This window comes from Uloborus diversus, chromosome 8 (assembly GCF_026930045.1).
Source record: "Uloborus diversus isolate 005 chromosome 8, Udiv.v.3.1, whole genome shotgun sequence".
Taxonomy (NCBI): domain Eukaryota; kingdom Metazoa; phylum Arthropoda; class Arachnida; order Araneae; family Uloboridae; genus Uloborus; species Uloborus diversus.
The window spans coordinates 50,583,938-50,608,049 of NC_072738.1; the positions used below are offsets into that span (position 1 = coordinate 50,583,938).

General features: G+C 33.0%; 1 protein-coding gene across 1 annotated transcript in view; it reads left to right on the forward strand.

Annotated features, from left to right (window-relative positions):
- LOC129227353 (transcription initiation factor TFIID subunit 5-like) overlaps window positions 1–15,633 on the forward strand; it is a 37,022-nt gene extending 21,389 nt beyond the window's left edge. The window contains exons 14-19 of the mRNA XM_054861900.1: window positions 1,117–1,228; window positions 3,367–3,480; window positions 5,830–5,884; window positions 6,116–6,238; window positions 8,708–8,804; window positions 14,100–15,633. Coding sequence (XP_054717875.1) covers window positions 1,117–1,228; window positions 3,367–3,480; window positions 5,830–5,884; window positions 6,116–6,238; window positions 8,708–8,804; window positions 14,100–14,214 — 616 coding nt within the window. The 3' untranslated portion in view covers window positions 14,215–15,633. The remainder of the gene's footprint in view (window positions 1–1,116; window positions 1,229–3,366; window positions 3,481–5,829; window positions 5,885–6,115; window positions 6,239–8,707; window positions 8,805–14,099) is intronic.
- The last annotated feature ends 8,479 nt before the right edge of the window (window positions 15,634–24,112 follow it).

Sequence of the window (24,112 nt, forward strand, 5' to 3'; positions counted from 1 at the left end):
GATACTGCGCTTTATCTTCCCGTCGCAGTATTATCCGTAAAAAAGATACCTATTCATCTTTTAAAACACTTTTGAACCTAAGGTTTTTTTTTTTTTTTTGAAAAAGTAAAAGTAGTGATCTTAATTTCCGAATTTCATGTTCTGCCTGATGTTCAAACGTCGAATCTCGGGTCCTGTACTGGCTCAATAAAAAAAAAAATTTCTACTTATATTTTAAAAATTCCTTTAATGTACAAACTGTTGTCGCTAAATTTGTTCATGCTCAATCTCCCTAATTTTCATCTTAAAATGTTGGCAACTGTGGATATAGTAGTGAATAAAAGATTCATGAAAAATTGGGTTCTGTAATTAGGATTTTATGCATTGAAAGTAGTACTGAAGTGTTTAGCCATCTTAAGACTTAGTGAGCTGTTAGTTAACAAAATTGCAATTTTAAATAAGTGCCAAATGGTCTTAATTATTAATAAAATTAAGCAATTCAGAATGATTTCAGACATGGGCATACGATTTTGTTTTAATGTAAACATCAAATTTAACTAAAATAGTATTTATTTTTAAGGTAGTGAGTTAAAGTTCATACTTTCCATTTTTCAAAGCAATGACATTTTGTGTATTTTATTTGATGAAAAGTAATAGCAACTGGTATATTAAAAATTAACATTAATTACTGATTAATAACCTAAATATAAAAGAAAGGCGTGCTAGATTTGATATGATACTTAAAAAGTTGCATGTTGTCAGTTTTTTAAGAGTAAATAACTAAAATGTATACGTTTGGTGTTCAATTTGCAACAAATTCAGTGTGATTTTTTTTCTTATGTTGCCCCATATACTCAGAGCACTAGATTACTTTTTTTTTAAATGTCTTGTGTCATCTTGTAGAACTAGAATTTTCTCATGGGGATGAGAGAGGCACCGAAGTCCTAATATGTACATATATTTCTGTGATATTCCGTACCTATATTTAGAGTGGGAAAAAAAGATGGGCAATCTTGAAATGTTGTACTTCTTGACTTTTGCTTTTATTTTACATCTTAAATGCTTTATTATGTTCCATCTTGCTTTATGCACGCCATTGTTTTCTCCATTTACCAATATTTTGATATTTCTCATCAGCCCTTATGGCTATTATTTTGCAACCTGTGGTCATGATCGAACAGCTAGACTATGGGCTACTGATTCTCATCAACCAATCCGAATATTTTCTGGGCACGTTTCTGATGTGGATGTAAGTATGTTTTTTCTAAAGTTTTTTTTAAATTTCTTTGTCAATAGAATATTTTAGAGAATGGTATTATAATGCATTGTTAAAGTTTGCCATTTCTTAAGCTAGTCAAATTATCCAGCTGTGCTGCTCTATAAGGAAATTGGTTTTACTAAACATTAGCTTCGAGCTTCCGCGCCACAGGTCTGATGTTGCAGTATAGCCTACCAAGGCTCTTGCGGCATAAAACCCAATCAAACCAACCAACCAACCAACCACAGGTCCGGGTTCAATCTCCAGGTCGAGCATGGTTGACTCAGTCCATGTCAGTGGGTCGATAAAATTGGTACCAAGCGTGCTTTGGAACTAAGCCCTGGGGGTTCCAAGTTCGGCTGACCACTTAACCGGAACATCTGCCTAGCGTCCCAAGCCCATGATCAGGAATACAGATGGACGCAGTAGGCCTTGGCCCCCTTGGACTTTCGTGCCACTGGGTTTGGTTTTTGGTAAACATTAATTAAACGAGATAAAATAACCTTGAATATAGGATAATAACTAATTTTATATAAATGTAAAGGATGTATGTTTTTTAATCTACAGCACTGCTTTTAAAATTATGCTATTTTTATTTATTTTTCAGTCACAGACATAAATAAATTGTTTTACTGACTTAGTGACTCCAAACGCCCTATATAGGCAAAAGTTATGCCCTTTTATTGCATAGTATGAGCTGAGTCATGATCCTTCATATGACAACAGAATAACGTATATCTCAAGAAATTCGAAAAAATATAATATTTAAAGTGTCTGGCGACTTTTGGCTGTATAGGTGTAAAGGTATTGCTTCCAAGTGCTTCAATATAATCCAGCTTTTGAAATCACTGGTCTAAGACTACTGAAAACTTCACCAGGTCCTCATGAAATAAAATTCAGTAGTTCACAAGACCAATAGTTGGTCACTGTCAACTAAGCCATTTCATATATTTTACTTTTTTAACATATCCAATAATTTTGTATATTTACATTTGGATAATTTTTCTTATAGTATGCACTATCTGTTTGATGTCTTAAATTTTGAATAAAAACCAATTGGCTACATTTTCAGATTAAGTGAAAAATACGATAGAAATAAAATTCATGTTTATTTATGTCGAAATATATTTCATTTTAACTACGTTTCATGTTAAGTGGACCTTTCTATCTTCATGCCTATTGGTTTTAATGCTGTTTTTATATTGTTTTAAGTTTTCAAATTGTATTCCGGAAATATAATGTTTTTTTTTTTTTTTTTCTAAAATGTTCTTATGTTTAAAGTCTAGTGGTTTTGGGGTTCTTCTGTATCAAGTTTTTCTAAAGCATAATATACCCATCTGGACAAACCAGATAAAGCCCTTTTGGAGCAAGAAGTTAAAACTTAACTTCTTGAAAATAATTTCTAGCCTTTTGAAGCCTATTATATTTTCAAATGCTGCTGATTAGAGTAATGATTTTAGATAAATCCTTCAGTCATTATGTTCTGTGCTTTAAAAAGCAAGTTTTGTTGTCAATTCTCTTGTTTTTTCTTTGCCATATTTTGTGGAGGGGAAATAGAGAGGAAAAGAGGAAGTAGCTTTAAATTTTCTAAATTAGAGCCAATATTTGAATCAAAATTATAGATCATAAAACCTTATTGCCATTAAATTTTTAATGCATTTTAAAAAGTAGCTAAGTCAGCTTCACTGACTTGCAATTAATAAAAATAAATAAGTTGCTGCTTTTCATACTGGTTGCATTCAAATGAATTACACTGCTTTTTTTTTGGGGGGGGGGGTCATTGCTTTAACCCTGAAATACTTACTGGCAGATTAGTAGGTATAATGTAGCATTACTTATTCAGTTTTGAAAATGTCTCTTAAAACTTTACATGCATGTTAAATTTTTGGCAGCCCAGAATTGTTGTGTAGCGTTATCTGCCTGGATACTAACTCCATGGATTAAATTTTTGTGTAGTTTTGCTAATGTAAATTATATGCCAGCTTGGTAAATGAACCATCACCAACTAATAAGTAACTATTGAATTTACTCTATTGATATGCTATTTTAACTATATTTATTGCTACTGATACAACAAAACATTTTCCATTGGATTTTTCAATATTTAATCTTTATCAATTCAATTTTAGTGTGTTCAATTCCATCCAAATTCCAACTACATTGCTACAGGTTCAAGTGATCGCACAGTGAGGTTGTGGGATGTCAATTCTGGGAATTGTGTCAGGTTCATGACAGGTCATAAGGTAAGTAACTGCCAACTTTTAATGGGATAATTACTTTTTCCCAACAAAAATATATTCAATTAAATAATCTCAGGGTGTGACTTTTGACTGCATAAGATTAAAGGTGTAGCCTCCTCAGAATCTTTGGATTTAAGCTATATTACCAATCCTAGCACGGTAATTTGTATAACATAAGGATTGTTTTGACCCGTAAATTATGGCTGTGCCAGTGCATAAACTAAACAAGAAGTCTTTGATTACAAGATTAATAATAAATTAAAGTAAAATGCAATCTACATTTTAGCTGAAGTTTTTGAATCTTTCATATGAAACATAAATACGATGTGAAAACTATCTGAGGTGAAAAGTAAATTTTTGACGACTAAGCAATTTGCTTGTTAATAAGCAATTTCTTGATAATTGCTTGTGTTTCATATTTTCCTTTTTTCCCACGTTGAATAAGTGCTGTACAAATATTCCTAAATAAATACTAATGATTAAGTTTAAAATAAGCATTTTCTGTTTACCCTTGTAATTATGAACTATATTTAAGTTTAACTATGGGAAAGCACTTCACTACTTGTAACTATTTTTTTAATTGCATTCAGCAATAATTGATGGCATTCATGAGTCCCATTTTTTTCTTTTTTGATGAGATAAATGAATATCTTAATATATAAAAATCTTCTGTGCGGACGTTTGTCACAATAAGACTTTTAAACGGCTGGACCGATTTTGATCAAATTTTTTGTGTGTAATTAAGTTGTGGCAAGCATGGTTTTGAAGTGCGATGAATCGAATCGGAAACGTTTTTGTTGATTAATTAATCAATTTAAGCATCGGATCGTTATATCTCCCAAATGATTAATATTTATTTTAAACTATTGTTGAGCGAGAAGTGAAATAAAAATTTAACCCGTTGCCAAAGGACAATAAGAAAGTCAGCTTTGCTTTTTGTAATGAAATTTCCTTCTGTGATATGTCAATTGTGAACAGATATAACGTAGAGAAAGAGAGTGAAGCCTTCATTTCTTGAAAGCAACGATTTTAGGTCCAGTGATATATTTTAAAGTAAAGTACTGGAAGAAATCGGATTTCTTTCACTAGGTTGACGCAAAACGCGTATTTTTCGTCGTGGTTAAACTATGTGACCAGGTCGGTGCTTTAGGTTTTCCTAACCAATTGATCGGATAGTACCGTACATAACAACATTTGTTTCTCAGTTCAAATCCATCTGAGTTTTGGCATTAAGGGCAAAAATATTTTAAGAATTATCAAACTAATCAGTACATTATTAAAGGAAAAGATGGTAGAGTGTGAAGACGAAATAAATTTTATTTTCATCCAGATAAATTACAACAGAGTAGTTCTGTACACACAAGATCAGTGCAGTGGGAGATTTTTTATCTTTCGTGGAAAGAACAAATTAGGCAAATGTATGAAGTTTTCGTTCCAAAGATGGGACCACTAATTGGTCGGAGTTCGTTTCGCTTACTGATCGGCCGGATTACAGAAACTTGGTGGCTTGGTGACCTTGGCCATAACAATACAGTTGCGTGATTGTTTGTTTATTACTGTTAATGTAATTTATTTCATCTTTTGTTCATTTTGTGAAATATTTTAAATTGCAAAGAATTGTTTTTGGTTTTTAAAGAGTGTTTAATCTACAATTGAAGAAAGTTTATTTTACATCGGGAGGGGGAGGAGAGTAATTTTCGCTTATTCAGGGAACTGTTTTTACATTTTTCATGTTTTAAACGATATCCATTCGATTGTTTTATTTATTTATTTTTTTCATATGGGGGACGTTGTAGCGGGATTTCCCGGTTTTACTAGATGGGAAAGTTATTTTTTTATGCTTAATATTTGAGGATGATTTTTATCCTTTGAGTATGGCTAAAGGAACAAACCATACAATCTCTGAAGATCTTTGAAGTGCGCGAGAAAAAATAGTTGATAAAACAACTGCTCAATGGGCACTAGATAAATCAAGTTGTAATAAATATGTGCATTCTGACACCAAGCAACTTAAAACATATTCTATTTACTTATTTTTTTCAACAAAACGGTTGAAACACTTGAAAGTTTATTGAAATTTTTTAACTTTTCAATTGACAAAGTTTGAACAGAACAATGTCTGTCGGGTCCTCTAGTATACCTATATATATATATATATATATATATATATATATATATATATATATATATATATATATATATATATATATTAATGTTAAATTATCTCAGTTTTTAAGTAAATGAATTACTGCAATTTAAAATTATATTTTCTCCTTTATTAGTGTTTAAGTTATTTTAATTTATTGAATGTAATGTTATTTATTTGATATATTGTGTCATTCTCTTTTTTAGGGAACTGTATATACTTTAGCATTTTCTACTTGTGGTCGATTTTTAGCATCTGCAGGTTTGTTGAACATTTATTTGTTTAGGTCTATTTCTTTTCTGCCTAAGCAATTTTTTCTGACACTTTTCGATTATACGTACTTCACTTAGCACATTATTAATCCTAGAGATTATTTATGCCATCTATAAGGGAAAAGTACCCCTTTTTTGCAACATTGTTTTAATTTTAATAATTATGTTGTAAATTTGATTTTCTTTCTACTTTTTTTTAAATGATATTCCTCTATTTTAGGTGCTGACAAGAAAATATTAATCTGGGATATTGCTTATGGCCATCTTCTAGCTGAGCTAAGTAGTCATACTGACACTGTATATTCTTTATGCTTCAGCCGTGAAGGCACTGTTTTAGCTTCTGGTAGGTTGACATTTTTAGTTTTATGCAAGTATGTCAGGGTTTAAACTTAGTTGAAAAGTTCTTAAGCAAAATAGCAAGGAAAAGCATTTTTGTAAATTGTAAAAATGTTATACGTTCACATATGTATCTAAAAACTTTATTGTTACTATGACGCTATATCTACTCGCAATCCAGATAATATTTTACCTATACTTAACATGTAATTCAGCAAACAGTTTGTTACGTAAAACAAAACAACCTTTTATATTATTAACTAATTTTGATCTCTCTGCTTTACCAAAATGCCGTCTCATGAGCAAGAGAGCTCATAAAAGATTTAAGCAACAAAAACATCTATAAAATATTAGTATTCAAATCTACATTAAAGGCTTATATTTAGCTTACATAAAATTTTGTATTATCATATTTATATCCTCATAGAAAACACCTCAATCTACTAAGTGGCCAATAGCAATCTATTAATGAGACGCGGCACAAATATGCTTGCATGCTATCGCAAGTAAGGGAAATGTCCAAAATCCACATTGCTTAATTTCAGCCTTGGAATCGGTTTGATAACCTTATGAAAAAACTAACTTTATAATTATTATTTTTATTATATTTAGACACAAAAAAAGTTATTCATTTTTATTTATTCAGTTTTTTTTTTTTTTTTTTTAATATTTAACTTAAAAAATAATAATTTTGATTTTGGTGCATAAGATAGATAAAAGAGAGATGTATACCAAAAGTGGGCTCATTTATATCTCCACTAACTTCTTGATGTTCCCCTTACATTATTCCTTTTTTCTTATATATTTATATTTTTATAATGTATGTGTTGTGTTTTTTTTCCCCTCGTCTTTCTTTTTTGTTGTTGTTATTGGTTTAAAACACAGCACCTGCTACAAGCCCTGGTATTCTTCAATTTTATTGATACATCTATACTACTATTATAAAGAGGAAAGATTTGTTTGTGTGTTTGTATCGTATAGACTCTAAAACTACTGGACCGATTTTAACCATTTTTTCACCATTAGAAAGCTACATTATCAGGAATTATAATATGGTATAATTTATTTCAAAACCAATTAGTTTATAAAAGTTACATAATGTTTTATGATATTTTTAGTGCTTTTTACCCAATAGACCCCGAACCAATTGCGCCAGATAAAAAAATTTTGTACTAAAATGTAGGAAATTTTATTTTAACTATGATAAAAAAAAAAAAACGATTTTGCAGATAGAGCAATTTTTTTATTTTTTATGAAATTTTGAAAAATCTTTATTTTGCATTTTTCATGGGTATAATTTTGTAATTTGTTTTAATTTTAAATAGTTGTTTGGCAACAATTGTATTTATTTTTCTGAAGGACAACACATTAAAGGTTTGTTTAAACCAGAGACTAATAATTACTTTTATTATTAGCCAATACTTTTTTTTTTTTTTTTTGTAATTTGGCAACATTTGTGTTTATTTTGTAAATTTGTTTATTTTGTAACTGTGCGTAAAAGAGGAAGATCTCAGCTTATGAAATATTTGTCCATGGCACGGAGAGCCAAAATACGTCGTCTTACAAATGTCTTTAGCTAACACAAATAAATTTGACGGTTTTCCTACACATGAATATGCAACATATAGTTGCCCATGGGAAAAACAAGGATTTTTCAATTTTAAACATTTAATGGATATGGTTTGGACTTGAGACTACCTAATTTCATAGTTACGGCAAAAGCTAAACTAATGAGAAACTGTAACCTTATGAAGGGTATCATAGATTCTGACGGTATCATTGGTTTACCGTGCCAACAGGACCACTTCTCCTTTAAAAACCCTTAGTAATTTATATACAGTTGGCTCTCTGTTTAATGACGCTCTATTCAACGACTTTCTCTACTTAATGACGGCATTTCACAGTCCCAGATGATCTACTGTAGTGTTAAAAGCATTCTATTTAAGGACGTTTTCTACTTAAGGACGATTTTTTGAGGTCCCTTGAAAGTCGTTAAACAGAGAGCCAACTGTATGTGACATGATATAATAATACTTACATGTATTTGTTTTATTTAAAGAGTTTTGAACAATGAAGCACTAATAATTGAAAAGCAGGAATAATTTCACTGTATCTCATTTATTACAGAATACCTGCTTAAACGTTCCCATCTTTCATGAATGATAATTTCATTGTATTAAGGAGTTACAGAAGTAGAACTTCAGTCATGGAGGTCATCATGTTCTTTACAACTAAGCATCTATGTAAAAAAAAAGGGTCCCCATGACTGATGTCCTACTACCGTTACCCCTTAAATAATTTACTACAATAAAATACAACACAAACCTTAGTCACAGCAAGGCGTGGCCAGGTCAGCTAGTATATTATAAATAGTAAAATGTAATTAGTAAATGGCAAACTTAATTTAAAAAGAAGGTTAAAAAAATTTACATTAGAAGTTTTATTTTGCTTCATAAAATTCCTTTCATTTTTTTAGGAGGTTTGGACAACTGTATTAAATTATGGGATGTCACAAAATTGCTAGAAGAAATAGATCTTGAAGATTTGAATATTTCACATGCACCCAATGTAAAGTAGGTGTTTTTTTTTTTTTTTTTTTTTTTGTCAAACCATTTTATAGAAACAATTTTTGCTTTAAAATATGCAAAGTATTTTTTTAGTGAAAGTATATTTTTTCCTATTCAGTTATAAGTGAATTATATCATCTTTAATTACAAACAATAAAATTATGTAATTCATGTGGCTTTTAGTAAAACCATATGAGAACATATGTGTGTTTTTGTTAATGATTTTGTTCTACTCTGTGCAATTTAAAAAAAAAAAAAGTATAAAAATTTGGAATGTATTAAGACATTTTTCCTTTCAGAACTTTGCAATTTGCTGTTCTGGTTTATCAAAATAATAAAAGAGTAATGCGTGCGCATGGGTGCAAGGCCTTCCGTCTTAGGACGGATTTCCGTCTTGGACAAAGTTTCCGAGACGGAGGTCGATACGGAAAGAAATTCGATGACTTCAGTTTTCACTTAAAAAGAAAAATGGAGTGTTTGAAAAATATGGTTTAATATTACTGGACCGTTCCATAACCACGAATTTACATCGACGTTCTCTCGAGTTTCTACCATGGGCTTGTTTTCTTTGCGTGCTTTTGGAGGAGTGGCTTTTAGACTTGTGCGGTTTGACTTTTTTTAGGTTGCTCTGTTATTTCCAACTGCAAACCGCAAAGTTGCTCGCTATTCTCCCTGATTTTTCAAATTAATCTTCTTTTACTTGAAAATTTAGTCTTTTCTCTTGCATTTTTTTATCATCCTTTCGTTTTTTCTTGATTTGCGTTTTTTTTTCTTTTGCAAACTTTATATGCATAAATGAAAATTATGTGCGCTCTTAAAATGTCTTAAAGTTGAATCTGAATCACCGATTGAGAGTAATTGCTGACGGGATAAAATGTTTATGTCACAGTAATGGGCGTTCACCATCCCAGGTAAAACGGAAACTATCAGGGATTTTGAAGATTTTAGTCAAAATGTGAATTTTGGAAAGAATTGGGGAAATTTTCAAGCTGGTTTGAAACACCAATGGGCAACTGATTCTGCATTTTTGACATGTTTCTGGTAAAATATTCTAAAACTTGAGGAATCACTAAATTCCAATGTCTTTCAATCTAACACCCGCTATAATGGAAATATGGGGCGAAGGGGGGGGGGGGGGAGAGCGCGAAGGGAAACGAAGAAAATAATGGCAGCACTAGTTTGCTAAAAAACGCTGCTCTTGCAATAAGTAAGGGTAAGTCCGCAAATTAACCCACGATACTGTGGTCTTAAAACGTTTATATTTTCGACAATCTAAGAGGGGAAAGGGGGGTTACTCAAGGGCTCTAGAATAAAATATCGATAAACTGAATTGAAAACCATTTTTGAAACTAGGAGTGGATCAGGATTTCTGCTCTGCAAACTTAAAAGTTAAGTCAAAATGATTAGGCTGTTTTAACTTAAACTGGAGTCCTAAAAACAATAGTTTAAGCAATCATTGGTGAATTTATGAGAGATGGTTTTGGTGTTCTAATCGGAAAATGTTTTGTAGCTGATGTATTAAAAACTATTTGAGGCTATTCTTAAATGACTTAAGGAAGTTGAGTCTATACTTAAATAACTTAATGGAGTTTGCGGAAGGGGGAGGGGGCATGGAACATTTCTCCATGCTGAAGCTATGATATTTTCACTATTTTTGAGTGAGTTAAGAGGTAAGGATTTCAGGGGTCTTTCTCGAAACATTTTCGAAATAGAAGTCTTGAAACTTTGGGTTGTCTTTGGTTATGTAGGGATGGGAGTTGCTTTTTCAATAGAAAAATAAATCTTAAACACAAACTTACACTGCTTTCAGTAAACGCAGTGGGGGGGGGGGGTATTCCGCCGCCCAGCCCGAAATGTTTTGGTTTCTGAAATTTTAAGAGCTCTGGTTTGGGCTATCTTTGGAGGACTGAAGGGGGAAGGGAGTAGGAAGTTTGTTTCAAAAAGTTTCAAAAATTACAGTTTTAAAACTTTTAGAACGTCTTAAGTCATGTATATAGGTACTGTTCCTAGAAAAAAATTTAGAAACTGAAGTCTTAAAAACTCAAATTTAGGATATTTGTGGTGAACTCAGAGGAAGAGGTTTGGGAGTTCTCTTCCGAAAATTTTTGGAAGCTGAAATATATTTTAGTGCCTTAAGAGGGATGTGATTCGGTGGCCCTCTCTGGGGTTAGGATTCAGTTCCCCTATTGCTTTTTTTTTAAATTAATTAATATTGGAAAGTACCTCGTTTAAAAAATATATCTGCTTCACTGAAGCTGTTTTTATTGCTAATTTCACCACCTGCTATCTTATAAAAGAATTCTTTTTCAAATGAAGACTGTGCGGGGGAATGGTGCCAGTTCATTATATCATTAGTTGCCTATACCCTTCCCCCTCCTTTTCTTCTTTTCTGGTTTGATGGCGCTACCATGGGTAGACGATCAGAACTGATTTATGTTGCTAAAGTGAAAATCTTATGTCCCAAGCGATTTTACTGCTGCAATGAAAATGTTTACGATCGTAAAAAAACTAATGGTGGTTAGCGCCAAACTCTTTTACCCCTAAACATTATCCAACATTGTCTAAAATTGCGTTTTTGTAACTTCAATTTCGAAATATTGCCGCAGGAGAGTTCCTAAACTTCATCCCTTCGTTAATGCATTCAAAAAGCGTATAACATGTTGCGAAAGATGGAGTACAATTTTGTTTTTAAAGCTTCAATTTCGTGGAGAGCCCACAGCGTTCCCCTCTCTTTCTCTAACATTTTTGAAATTCGCCCAATATTGTGGTTTTGGGACTATCAGTTTGAAAAAAAAAATGATGTAAGGGAGTCACTAAACCTCTTCTTTCCCAGAAAAGTCAAAATCTTAAAATACAAATCAAACCATAATTCCAAAACTGGCATAGTTAAAATCTACAGCATTTATACATAATTTTTGTTTTCCTTAAGCACGCATGCTTGGAGGGGGGGGAGTCTGAAAATATTTTCCGTCTTGGACACATCACCAAACTTGCACCCATGTGCGTGCGACTGAACAGAAATTGGGACTTTATGTCACAACTTACACTTTGTTGTAGTGTTTAAACAGCGCAATATTCTAGCAATACCAAACTCGTTTACCATTTTAATTTCTTTATTGAGCATTAGTATTTTTATTAGTGCACTAGCAATAAGCTAGGGCAGCAAAACTGATGATTTATAGTAAATGACTCTTGTTTTTTAATGTTTCCTGGCAAAGTTTAAGACTTTGCCAGACCAGTTTCAGCTTATGGAGGGGGGGAGAGAAAAAGAAAAACACGGAAAGAAATAGACTCCTTTCTCTGGTGGAAATTAAAATTCTAAAACATTCTAAATAACACTGCAGTGTAAAAAATCAAAATGCTTCTACGCTATTCACGCTGATTCTTTTGTAAAATAACCATCTAAATCCAAATATTACCACCTTTTACCTTTTCTCCCCATTGCCATACACTTTTTGTAGCTACCCCCCCCCCCTTTTTTTGTTTCAGAGTTCATTAGTTTTATAGCCATTATTTTGATTTTGAGGGGAAGGTAGCATCATATTTACTGTTAACATTCTTCTAAAGGGATAGAGGACTAAGTTCAAGAAAATAAACCGTTAAAACAGGGACAGAAAAAACAGAAGGATATTCCTACCTAAAACATTTTTGTCATGATCAAAAATTATCTTTTTCTTTCTGAAGGGGAGGGGAGGGAGTTCATTTTTTTTTTCTTTTATGTTTTGAAGTTTTGATGCTAGACCAAAGAATCATCCCCATTATCTAAAAATAAATGTTTACATTGGAAAGTTTTTTTTTTTAAATCTTGGAAGGGCCACACGTTGCTTACAAGTCACATTGCACAGTGGAGAAATTATTTATATTTGAGTTATTCACAGATATAAGTAAGATTAAAAACTAAGTTAAGTATTATTGATAATATAGCATTAATGTATATTTATGTTTCAGGGGATGCAACTTGCGACTCTTCCAAGATTTAAAATTTAAAAAACTTACAACTTAAACATATATTCAAGTGTGGAGCTTATATGAGTGAGGCTGATGCTCTGGTTTTGCACCAAAAACCATTAGTGAAAAAACTAGGGGGGGGGGAAGCCTAAATAAAGAGTTATTTTGATGATTTTTTTTTCCGTTTTTCAAAATTATTGTTGTGAAGAATATCCCCATTAGTCTCTCTCTTTGTTTCAAGTGCTCAGTTTTGTGAACAATTCACTTATCAGCTATTCAAAGAATGCTTTCAGTTAATGTAATGTTCCCTTCCATCCCAAAGCAAAATTATGGCTATAAAACTGTCGAAAACTGGAAGAGAAATAGGAGGGAGCTCTGTCCAAAAAATAGTGGTTGTTGGGGGGAATGGTGGTCGTTTTGGGATTTAGTGGAGCATTTTGCATTAGAACAGTAAAATTGACATCAAAAACATTTTAAAAGTGTTTTTTTTTTAATAGCCCGGTGTAATTTGATCAGTTTACAACTTATTTGTAAATACTTCAAATGTGTTTTTTCAGGAAAAAAAAATAAATTTGTCACATCATTAAAAATAATGCAATTCATACCATTAATTGCTAAGTCAAATTACCTTCTGGCTGCAATCAAACAAGTAATTTGACGTACTGCTTCAAAATCTTATGTGAAGTAATAATCTGTTCAGACATTTTAATAACAAGCAAAGAAATATAATACATTTTTCAACTTTTTTAGACTACATTAAAGTTAGTACGCGATAGTAAAATTTTGATAGTATCACCAAAAGCTTGATTACTTTTACTATAGAGCAATGAGACAAACTATTTGTAAATATCTCCCCATGTAATAAGAACAAATTGCTTTAACTGTATGATTCTGATCTTCATGCCGTATTACCCCGCACTATCTGGCATGCCGGAAAAAAGCGAGGTTGACCAGTATGCCGGGAAATTTGAATTTTCCGGCATGCTGGATAATTCAGGGTTTATTTTGCAACAAAACAAAAGTAAATTTCCCCGCTCAGTTCCACTCAGAAAGCAAGCCACTGCTATATGAGGGACACCTGTACTTAAAAAGAGACAGCATAATAAAACCATTCAAAAAAATCTGGTCTTTTCTGCAAGAAGTCAATGGTGATCTAGTTACATTTATTTTGCATGATTGAGTTTATTATAATTCAGGTAAACAGTGGTAGTAATGGTACTATATTTTGTTTAAAAAAAGATTAACATTTCTTGTTATTTCTTAAAACAAAATTTTGCAAATGAAACGTATGTTTTTTTTTTACACTATTTTAAATGTTCAGTTTATGATAGTAATTATTTCTCATCCCTTTAGGCTCAATACTGATGCATATCTCTTAGGCTCATATCCAACAAAATCTACACCTGTACTGAACTTGCATTTTACTCGGAGAAATCTTTTGCTGGCTACTGGGATGTATCACGGTTAGAGAAACTTACGTTGTAAACAATGGCGGCTCGTGGGAGGGGCCAGAGGGTGCTGAGGCCAAGAGAGGTACTCGGGCCCCCTCATTTTTTTCAGACAATAACTTTTTATTTATTTCCTTTTTTTCTGTGTGTGTGTGTGCGTACATGCTCAAAAGTTAAAAAAAAGGATTGTACCATATTTTTATGCATACAATGCGCAGATTATCTGTTTAAAAAGTAAAAATAATGAGGTGCGAATTATACGCTGCCGCAGATTATCTGTGTTTTTCCCCCTCAACACCAACACATTGAACCTGTTAGCGTACTATAATGGCAATTTAGAGAAAGAATCACAATGTTTTAGTTCATTTTTCACATTAGTTTTAAATATACCTTAAAAGTTATTACTTCTTCACGTTTTTAATTTAGTTGCTAAAACTGTATGAAAAATCAAACATTTTTTTGCATCGTACTATTTGCGGATTATACAAAGATTTTTTTTTCTTCAGACTGATTTTAGAACATAAATGTGACCTATAACTATAACTGCGTTTTAAGGCTTCAATTTCTACAAATTTCCACCGAGTCCCCCAAACCGTACTTTCCCCTATTATCACCTTAGTATGTTTAAAATTGGGTTTTCAAAACTACAAGTTTCAAAATTGAGAATTTTTTTGTCTGCATAAAAATGCTGAATCTGGTTCGTGGGTGCCAGCAGATTCATATGTAGAAAGTTAAACCCACATGTAAATCGCTAAGATTTTTAAAAAAAAAAATTTTTTTTAATTTAGTTCATCGATTTTTGTTTCATTTATTTTAAAGTGAATGCTGAGATGTATTTTCATCTTTGTTAAAATTAATTAATTTATAATTTTTACATATTTCTCCGATCAAAATATTTTTGCACTTTTGTAATTTGGCCTTGCTTAAAATAAAATTAATTTCACTCAGTCAAAATAATTAGCTATTATAAGATTTAAAACAATATTACTTTTTAAAGTATTAGATTAATATTGCTTTTTAAGATGTATTTCTTTATTTTGGAAACTCGGTTAGTGAAAGGGTTCCCTTGCAGGGCCGAAAAGCGTACTGGACATAAACATGAGATTTATAATTTTCGTGATGTATTTTGTAGCTTTTCCCAATCTGTTTAACTAAATTTTATTTTTGAAAGTCGGGGTGACATCACCCTACCGGCAATCATGGATATACCCATGATATTAATATCTTTTGTGATTTACTTAGCAGTTTTAAGTATTTTGTAGCTTGTCCTGTGTTTAAAATGAATTTAATTTATTTAACTCAAATAATTATTTTAAAAAAGTTTAAATCTAAAAAAAAAAAAAAATCCAAGAATGGGGGGGGGGGGAAGCCAAGTGCACCCATGATCTGGTCCTCTCACTTTTACAATCTTTTACAATACACGAGCCGCCTCTGATTGTAAATAAACACATCTCACAACAATCATTTGTAAAAAGTTTCAAAAGTGTTTTAAATAATAAAATCATTTTTTGCAAAATTATGATTTTCAAATTTTATTTCTGTCTGCCTTATTTTTAAAGTTTAAGAAATTGATAAGTTTTTTAGATACATAAACTTAATCTATACATATCTATACATATAATAAAACAAGATGTTTGTGTGTGTGTGTTTGTGGCGCGCATCCTGGGAAAACGGTAAGGCCTAGAAAGATGAAATTTGGTACACAGGTGCAGTTTTTGCTGAAAATGTGCACCTCGGGCTTCGATTTTTGATATTTTAATTAGAAAAAAAGTTATTTAATGTTTTATGTTATTTTTAGCACTTTTTAGTACTTTTGACCTCACAGATGCCGAACCAATCGCGCCAGACGGATATTTTTTGTACTATTGTGTAGGAAATTTAATTTTAAATATGATGAATAAAAAAATTTTGAAGATAGAGCAATTTTTGTATTTTTTATAGATTTTTGAAAAAACTTTTATTTTACATTTTTTTCTGGGTTTAGTTTTTTTCGAAACCCATCCTGCGACAAGTATTGAACCCTCAATTCTAAAATTTTAGTCGGTAATAGTAAAAACATTCCGCCCCCTTCAGAAGAAAAAAGTTTTGAAAAATATGCAATAGTTTTTTTTTTTTTTTTTACAATTTTTTTAATGGCAGAACACAACGCGAGCTGTTCGCTTGCCGGCTGATTCCGAGCTTACCTCATCACGTGATCCAACTGAAATCGTTTGCCTTCTCTTCACTTTTTTTTTTTTTTTGCAAGAGCTACTTTTTGAACACTTACGGGGAACATAGTGCCTTTATTTTTGAGGGCTACTTTGATTAAATAAATAAAGCCCGCAATTTTTTGCATTATCTTCGTTTCTGTTACGAATTGGCGGTTAGGTTAGGTAGATACAGAGATAGATAGAGGTTGAGTGGACAAAAAATGTTTTTGCTTTCGAATTAATACTTATATAAATAAAAAAAGATTGTACTGTCAGGAGGTAGACATGCGCAGATCGTATAGATTGATAGATAGACAAATATAGAGTTCGATATAGCAGATGGACAGCAAGAAAGAGGCATGCCCGTCATTTAATGAATTTCAACGGGGTGTCAGTGCCCCCCCCCCCCCACACCATGACTTTGAAAAAACAATGCTTTCACATAAAAGTGGAAGTGCTTTTTGTTATTTTTCGACAAAATTTGCATGAAGAGTACGTCGTTTGTGTCTCCCCCTCCTTTAAAAATATTCCAAACGACGGAACTGGAGATAGATCTAGAAAATATTTTATTCAAACTACTAATGATATACATAGATATAGATTGATTGATACCGCCACGAAATTTGTTTAAGCAGCCGTCGAAGGCGGCAACATCGGTGTAAAAAGGCGAATGATAATATTCAGAAAAAAGAGAAAAACATTGATTAATACCGTTGCTAAATTGTCTAAGCAGCCGCCGAGGGCGGCAACTCTGGTGCAAAAAGGCGAATGGCATAAAAAGGCGGACCAGCTGGTCGCCGCAGGCGTCTAATAATAAAATAAGATGTTTGTGTGTGTGTGTGTGGCGCACTTCCCGGGAAAACGGTAAGGCCTAGAAAGATGAAATTTGGTATACAGGTGCTGCTTTTGCCGAAGATGTGCACCTCGGGCTTCGATTTTTGATATTTTAATTAGAAAAAAAGTTATTTAATGTTTTATGTGTGTTTTTCACTTTTTACCTCACAGACCCCGAACCAATTGCACCACACGAATATTTTTTGTATTATAGTGTAGGAAATTTAATTTCAAATATGATGAATGAAAAAATTTTGAAGATAGAGCAATTTTTGTATTTTTTATGAATTTTTGAAAAAACCTTCAATTTGCATTTTTTTCTGGGTTTTATATTTTTCTAATATCATCCTGCGAGAAGTATCAAAGCCTCATTTCTAAAATTTAAGTTGGTAATAGTAAGAACATTGTGCCCTCTTCAGAAGAAAAAAGTTCTTAAAAATACGCAATAGTTTTTTTTTACAATTTTTTTAATGCTGAACACATATCTTTCTACGCATTGGTCGAAAAAAGCATTCTTCAATCTTCTATGCCTCTGACGTCACTACTTGGATTTCGATTCGATATTTACGATGGAATCTTAATCGCAAACAATGTTAATCTTTTTTTTTACTATATAGCTTACTTCTACATATTATGACGTGATGACCACGTGTTTTTCCGGCAGCGCTTGCTTTTTTTCTTTCCTTTTTTTTGTTTAATTTAGGGAATGCATATATTTCATTTTCCATCTCCCCTCCCCCCCCCCCCCCCCCCCCCCAAGCTGGACGTTTTGCTGTTTCGATATTACGTTACATTTCATAGTTGTGCGCATTTAATTCAACAAAAACAGCGAGATTTTTTTTTTTCTTTGTCAAACGCCACTTATTGCACACTACGGGGAATTTGAGCTTTTTTTTTTTTTTTTTTTTTGCTCTACTTAAATAAAAAAAGTGGTTTTTTGAGTGATCTTCGTTTTCATTAGGAAATGGACGGGGAGGTTAAAATAAATAGAGATGCATAAGAAAATTTAGAGATAGATCGTAAAGGTAGATGGCGTAAAAATGTGAATGGCACAAAAAAAGATAGAGATGGATTGATTAATACTGCAGCCAAATTTGTTTAAACAGCCGCCGAAGGCGGCAAACTTGAAGTAAAAAGGTAAATGACAAGCTAGCCAAACAGCCGCCGTAGGTGGCTGCTTGCACAGAAAGGCGACTGGCGTAAGAAGGCGAACCAGCTGGTCGCCGCAGGCGGCTAGTAGTTATTAATAAAATTTAAATCATTTCAATGTGCAGTGGGTGGCCAAATTATAAGAGTCATTTCTCAAATTCTAATTTTCATCTTGAGGCTCACTTTTTTAAGAAATTTATTACAAACCAAAAACTTTTTATACTTTGCATTGCTCCTTGTATCATTATTATTATTTTTTAGAAATGGCAACACTGCCAGTCTGCGCCATTTTGCAATTAAGTGAAATTGTAGCTATTGTGTACATTACAGCTGTTCTCACAAGGTATCCTAGAATTGCTTTTTCGAACATTTTTGTGTCTATTAGAGCTAATAAGTAACTATTGTCAATAAAGTCTTTATGCTACAGTTTGGTATTGAATTTCAGTATTAGATTCATATTATAGCGTGTTTTTCTCAAAACCGTTTTTTTAGTATGGAAAAGATCTCAGACATGGTCCCTAGGAAATTAGGGGAAATAAAAAACATTGTCACTCCACTCCACACATTCCCAGAGAGCTATTGCAAATTTAACAGGTGTTTCCAAGTTAGTAGTTGGACGTACCAAAATTAAAATGGGCCCAAACACCTCACTGGAATCGGATTGCATAGGAAAATGTGGCAGAAAACGCATCACTACTCCTCATAGCGGTTGCAAAATTATGGATATGTGCCTCAAAAATCAAAAAGAGAGTGTAGCCTGTCTTACTGTGATGATAAAACAAAATGGTGTCAAAGTTTCCAAAAGGACAGTCCGGAGGGAAATTAATTAAGAGGCACTAATGGGTCGCTGACCCATAAAAAAACTATGCCCCGCCGAGGATATGAAGAAAAAGCGACTACAATGGGAAAAGCACAGAAACATGTCTTTGGAGTTTTGAAATCATGTAAGTGATATTTGTAAGTAGTGCTATTAATAAATAATGATGTTACTTTGATTATAATAATGTTTTATAGGTGTGCTTCTCCGATGAACCCAGTTTCAGCATTTTGGCCGTTAAATTCATTTGTCAGACGCCGCTCAGGAGAGCAGTTAAGTACAGGCTGTCTTGTATGGAGGGTGAAACAACCGGTCAGAGTTATGGTGTGGTCTGTAACCTCTTCCAAAGGCATGGAGCACCTGTACATCGTTGAGGAGACTATGAAACAAAACCAATATGAGAGAGCATTAGAAACTCGTTTGCTGCGGCAACACTAAGATTGGTTCCCTAATGGCAAAGAACATATATTTATGCATGATTTGGCACCCTGCCATAAAGCTTTAAGCATTACTACATATCTGGCATCAAAAATATTCCGGTTCTGCCTTGACCTGGAAATTCACCGGATAGGAACCCTAATGAAAACATGTGAGAGTTCACCAAAATAATAATCGCCAAACAAGCAATTAAAACAAAACACCAGTTGATTGAACTTTTAATCAGTTAGTGGCACTAGCAATACTGAACTCCAACAGAATGTAAAGACATGTATAGAAAGCATTCCCTGATGTATAGAAGCAAGCCCTAGTTGAAGGAAAAGGCTGTGTAACTAGATATTGATTTTGGTGGTATTTGGTTTCTCATCCATGCATATCTTATTTTATTTTAGCAGTTAATATTTGTCCCGTTATATTTTTTTTTTTTTTTTATAATTCACTATTTTAATTTTGAAAAGTTTGAGACACCTATAGGCAACCGCATGAACAAAACATCCAAGCTAACTAAAGAATAGCAAAAACTGAAGTATCCTTAATAATTTGGCCACCCACTGTATTTTGCTTGAGATGGGGAGGTGGGTGCAGTTTCAAAAATGTTTTTTTCTTTTTTGTTTTGTCTTGTAGTTAAACATTTCAAAAAAAAATTTCCCAAAATTCTCAAAGTTAGCAAGTATTCAGTCTCTACTCTTTCAATCTGTAGCTCCAACAACTGCCGAAGAATGCAGCAGTTCTAGCAGCTGCTGACGCTCAGAATGTCAGTGCTGCGTGCTTGGGGTTAGTTAAATATAATATAAATAAATAAAAAAAGAAGAAGAGGCTAAGGATATGGAAGCTACTACAGGGACTGTACTCTATGGAGCTGGAATTGATGCTTTTCAGCTTCTAATACTTTAAATGCATTTTTCTCAAAACCACTTTTCAAAGTCTGTGTTCACTCCCATTTTAAAGCCAATTGAACCAATCAACTGATTCACTTCAAATTTAGTACACTCATTCTGCATATAAAAAACCTCCCCCTACATTAAGTTTGAGTGTTTTTTTTTTTTTCTTAATTTGTTTCTTACTAACAAAATAGCGGAATTTTTCTTGAAAAATAGCACTTTCAATTTCAACTGGCTGCCAAGAATTTTAAAGTCAAACAAAAAAAGATCTGAGAACATAGGGAGAGGATTAGTTAATACTTTGACTAAATTTAAATAGAATTTGATTTCAGATAAATGTCAGCTGAGATACAGTGAACATGACTAGTCATCTTTTTCCAAAAGTACTCTGGAAAAAACTCTGTCACCGGCTTGCCTGTGGATATTTTTTGATCAAAAATTTATAGAACATTCTTAATACCATATATAATAATGCAAAAAAGATCTTAATAAATTTAATCAAACCATTTTCCAAAAACAAAAAATGAATTTTTCAAAGCTAAAAAACCCTACCCCTCTCTTAAATAATGCGTGCCGAACTCTAGTTTAGTGCTTTGTTGATTTTTTGAATTTGACAGTATTCAGATTCATTTGCATGTAAATGAATCATACTTTCATGTTTATGGAGCAAAGGCAAACATGTGCATTAGATTGGCCGTGTTGGTCTGATTGGTAAGGTGTCGGACTGGTAACTGAAGGGTCCCGGGTTTGATGCCAGCCGAATCGAAGATCCTCGGTGTTTTATAATGGTGTCCAGGGAGTGTTAAATATATTGTGGTTACAAAGTCCTCCAAGTGAATCAATACCACAGGGTGCTGGATCAAGAATTGCATTGCTTTTAGTCTGGATCAAAAAAAATGCTGTCTTCAATGCCTCATCCAATTGGTAAAACCACAAAGAGTAGTAGGTATGGTAGTACAGGGAACCCTGGAATGTAATGTAATGTGCAGTAGATTCCTTCTATTCACCGCTGTTGTACATGAGCTTTTCGAAAGTGATAACTATTTGATAATGTATCAACCATGCAAACCAGCGTTTCTTTCAAGTATCTCTCTGAAGGGACCTGGCCTCTCATAGGAAAACTCAGTTTGCATTAACATGTACAAATTGATAATAAATAAACAAGTAAAGATAGAATGAATGCAGATTAAACAAAATCTTCAAAATTTGTCAGACTACATAAATTTGTGTTTTTAAGATGCCAATTTCAGAAATTTTTCAGAGGGGCGTTCTGAAAACCATCAAATTTCCTAGCGTTATAAAATACAACGGGTGGGTCATGACCCCTCCCAAACCATGGACAGTATTTTGTCAAGTGGGAGGAAATTATGCCTCTTGCCATAACTTCAGCTTCAGTAAAAAAATTTAAAAAAGTTTTTTTTAAGCCAACGTAACCATTGAGCAAAAGAAAAAGATTTAATTTATTTTTAATCAAAATTAGTCAATTCATTTGAAAATCAAATTTTAAATTAGCTAATTTTCAAAATTGATTTAATTTTATGACTTATTTCTGGCTGATTCGAGCCTTTTCATTTATGCTCGAAAAATTCTAGAAAATTTCGTACCTGAATGTAGAATCTTGATCATGACCCTCCCCCTTAAAATGTTGGGCTGTATCCCCCCCCCCCCACCTCCCGTCCAATATGCCCTACTAATACATTATTAGGACTTTCATTATGAAAAAATTCTGAGGGATAGTCAGAACCCATTCTTTTCTTTAACATCATCAAAAATGGCTTTCAATTTATTTTTTAGTAATACTATTTATAATTTCTAAAAATAATCTGATGAACCGTATCCATTTCCTTGACCTAATCGAAGATGGCTTAGAATTTCGTAATTAGGACTTCAATTTCAAACAATTTCAGAGGAGAATCCCAAATTTCATCCCTTTCCCCAAAACTGTCTGCCAAGATGTTCTTCTACAACTGGGTTTTTAAGACCTCAATTTTGAAATTTTTCTGGGGAAGAAGGAGTTCCGAACCCCGTCCCTATTCCTAGTGTCATCAAAGATGGCCGACATCTTTGGGTTCCATCATCAGAGAGGGCCTACATTTGCATTTGGAGGACTTCAGTTTCAAAAAATTTCCAAGGAAAAGTCCCAAGAATCATCCGTTTCTCCATTGTCATCAATGTCTAAATATCACTGAAACGTTTCATAGGAAGTGTTGGACGTAATTACCTGATCAGCAGGCTGCAACTTTTGACATTTTTTATTTCAAGGTTCTTTTCACAAGCAATTCAGATTTTTTCCCAACATTAGACAATCTTTCGAAAAAAAGAGTTCATGAACCTCTTCTGAAAGGTAAAACGCAATTTGAGATTATCTTTCGAGACTTTAGAGGTAAAGGAGCGGTTGGGGATCTACCTCCGAAATTTATCCAAACTGAAATCTTAAAGGCACAATTTCAGATTATTTTTGGTAGTAACCTTAGTGGTGGTTCAGGGACCTTTTCCAGAAATGTTTCGAAATTGATGTCCGAAAAACGCCTAAAAATGCGTTTTTAGGGTATCAATTTTCCATTACTATTTCAACCGAACAACTAAAACTTATTTTAAATTTCTTGCTGGGGACGAGAGTTAATGAGAGAAACATTTTGAAGGCCCTTCTTTTCAAACTGACTAGGAAGAAAAAGAAGGAGGGGGTGAAAAAAAGAGAATTTAATTTGCTAAGCAATAAGCTGCATCTGTTTTTTTTTTTTTTTTTTTTAATTGTTTAAAGACCTTTTTTTTTTAAAATGATTTGAGGTTTTTTCCCCCCCAACATTTATTTTTCTTTTTGTTAAAATAACTTCGCATTTCCAAGACACGTTCTTTTCTTGGGTAAGGGGTACGAAGCGCCTTCGTTATATTAATTTATTTATTTATTGCGCATTTTTGTAGTCAAGGTTGGCACTCTCTTGGGGGACCCAGTTCGCCCCTGCTCATTTTGAATCGTTTTTAATGAAGTATTGTTGACAAAGAACAAAGAAAAATCGGAATTTCGAACAATGAGGAAATAGAATATTTACCACTGTTTCCGAATTAGACTTCTGGAGGATAACCGCAAAACTCAAGTTTGCGTATCGCAGGAATAGATTTTCAATCAGCGTCGCTTACTCTAAAATACTATAGAGTTAAAAGAGAGTAAACATCTAAAGGAGTTTTATCTCCAGCTCAGAGGCAGTATCATACAAAGATATTTCCATTATATTATTTTCTTTTTTATTTGTAAAGGATCATTCGCATCCTGTTTGCATACTTTTAGTTTATTACCGCATCGATGACGCACGATGTAAAGGATGTACCGCATGGCTTGTACGGCATTAATTTTAAATTTTATTTTCTCGAACAGGGCCTGATTGCTGAATAAGATAGGCCGTGGCCCAGAGCCCCCAATATTTCGTGGTACCCTAATAGCTGAAATTACTTTAGTCTATGGCTAAAATTGTTTCAGCCAACGGGTAAAGTTTGAATACAGAGGACCCCAAAATAGTATTTGACTTAGAGTTCCTCGATAGCTTAATCGGGCCTTGTTCTCGACTGCTAAGTTACGTATGCTATTTGTTTACATGGCATGGTACTTTTACAA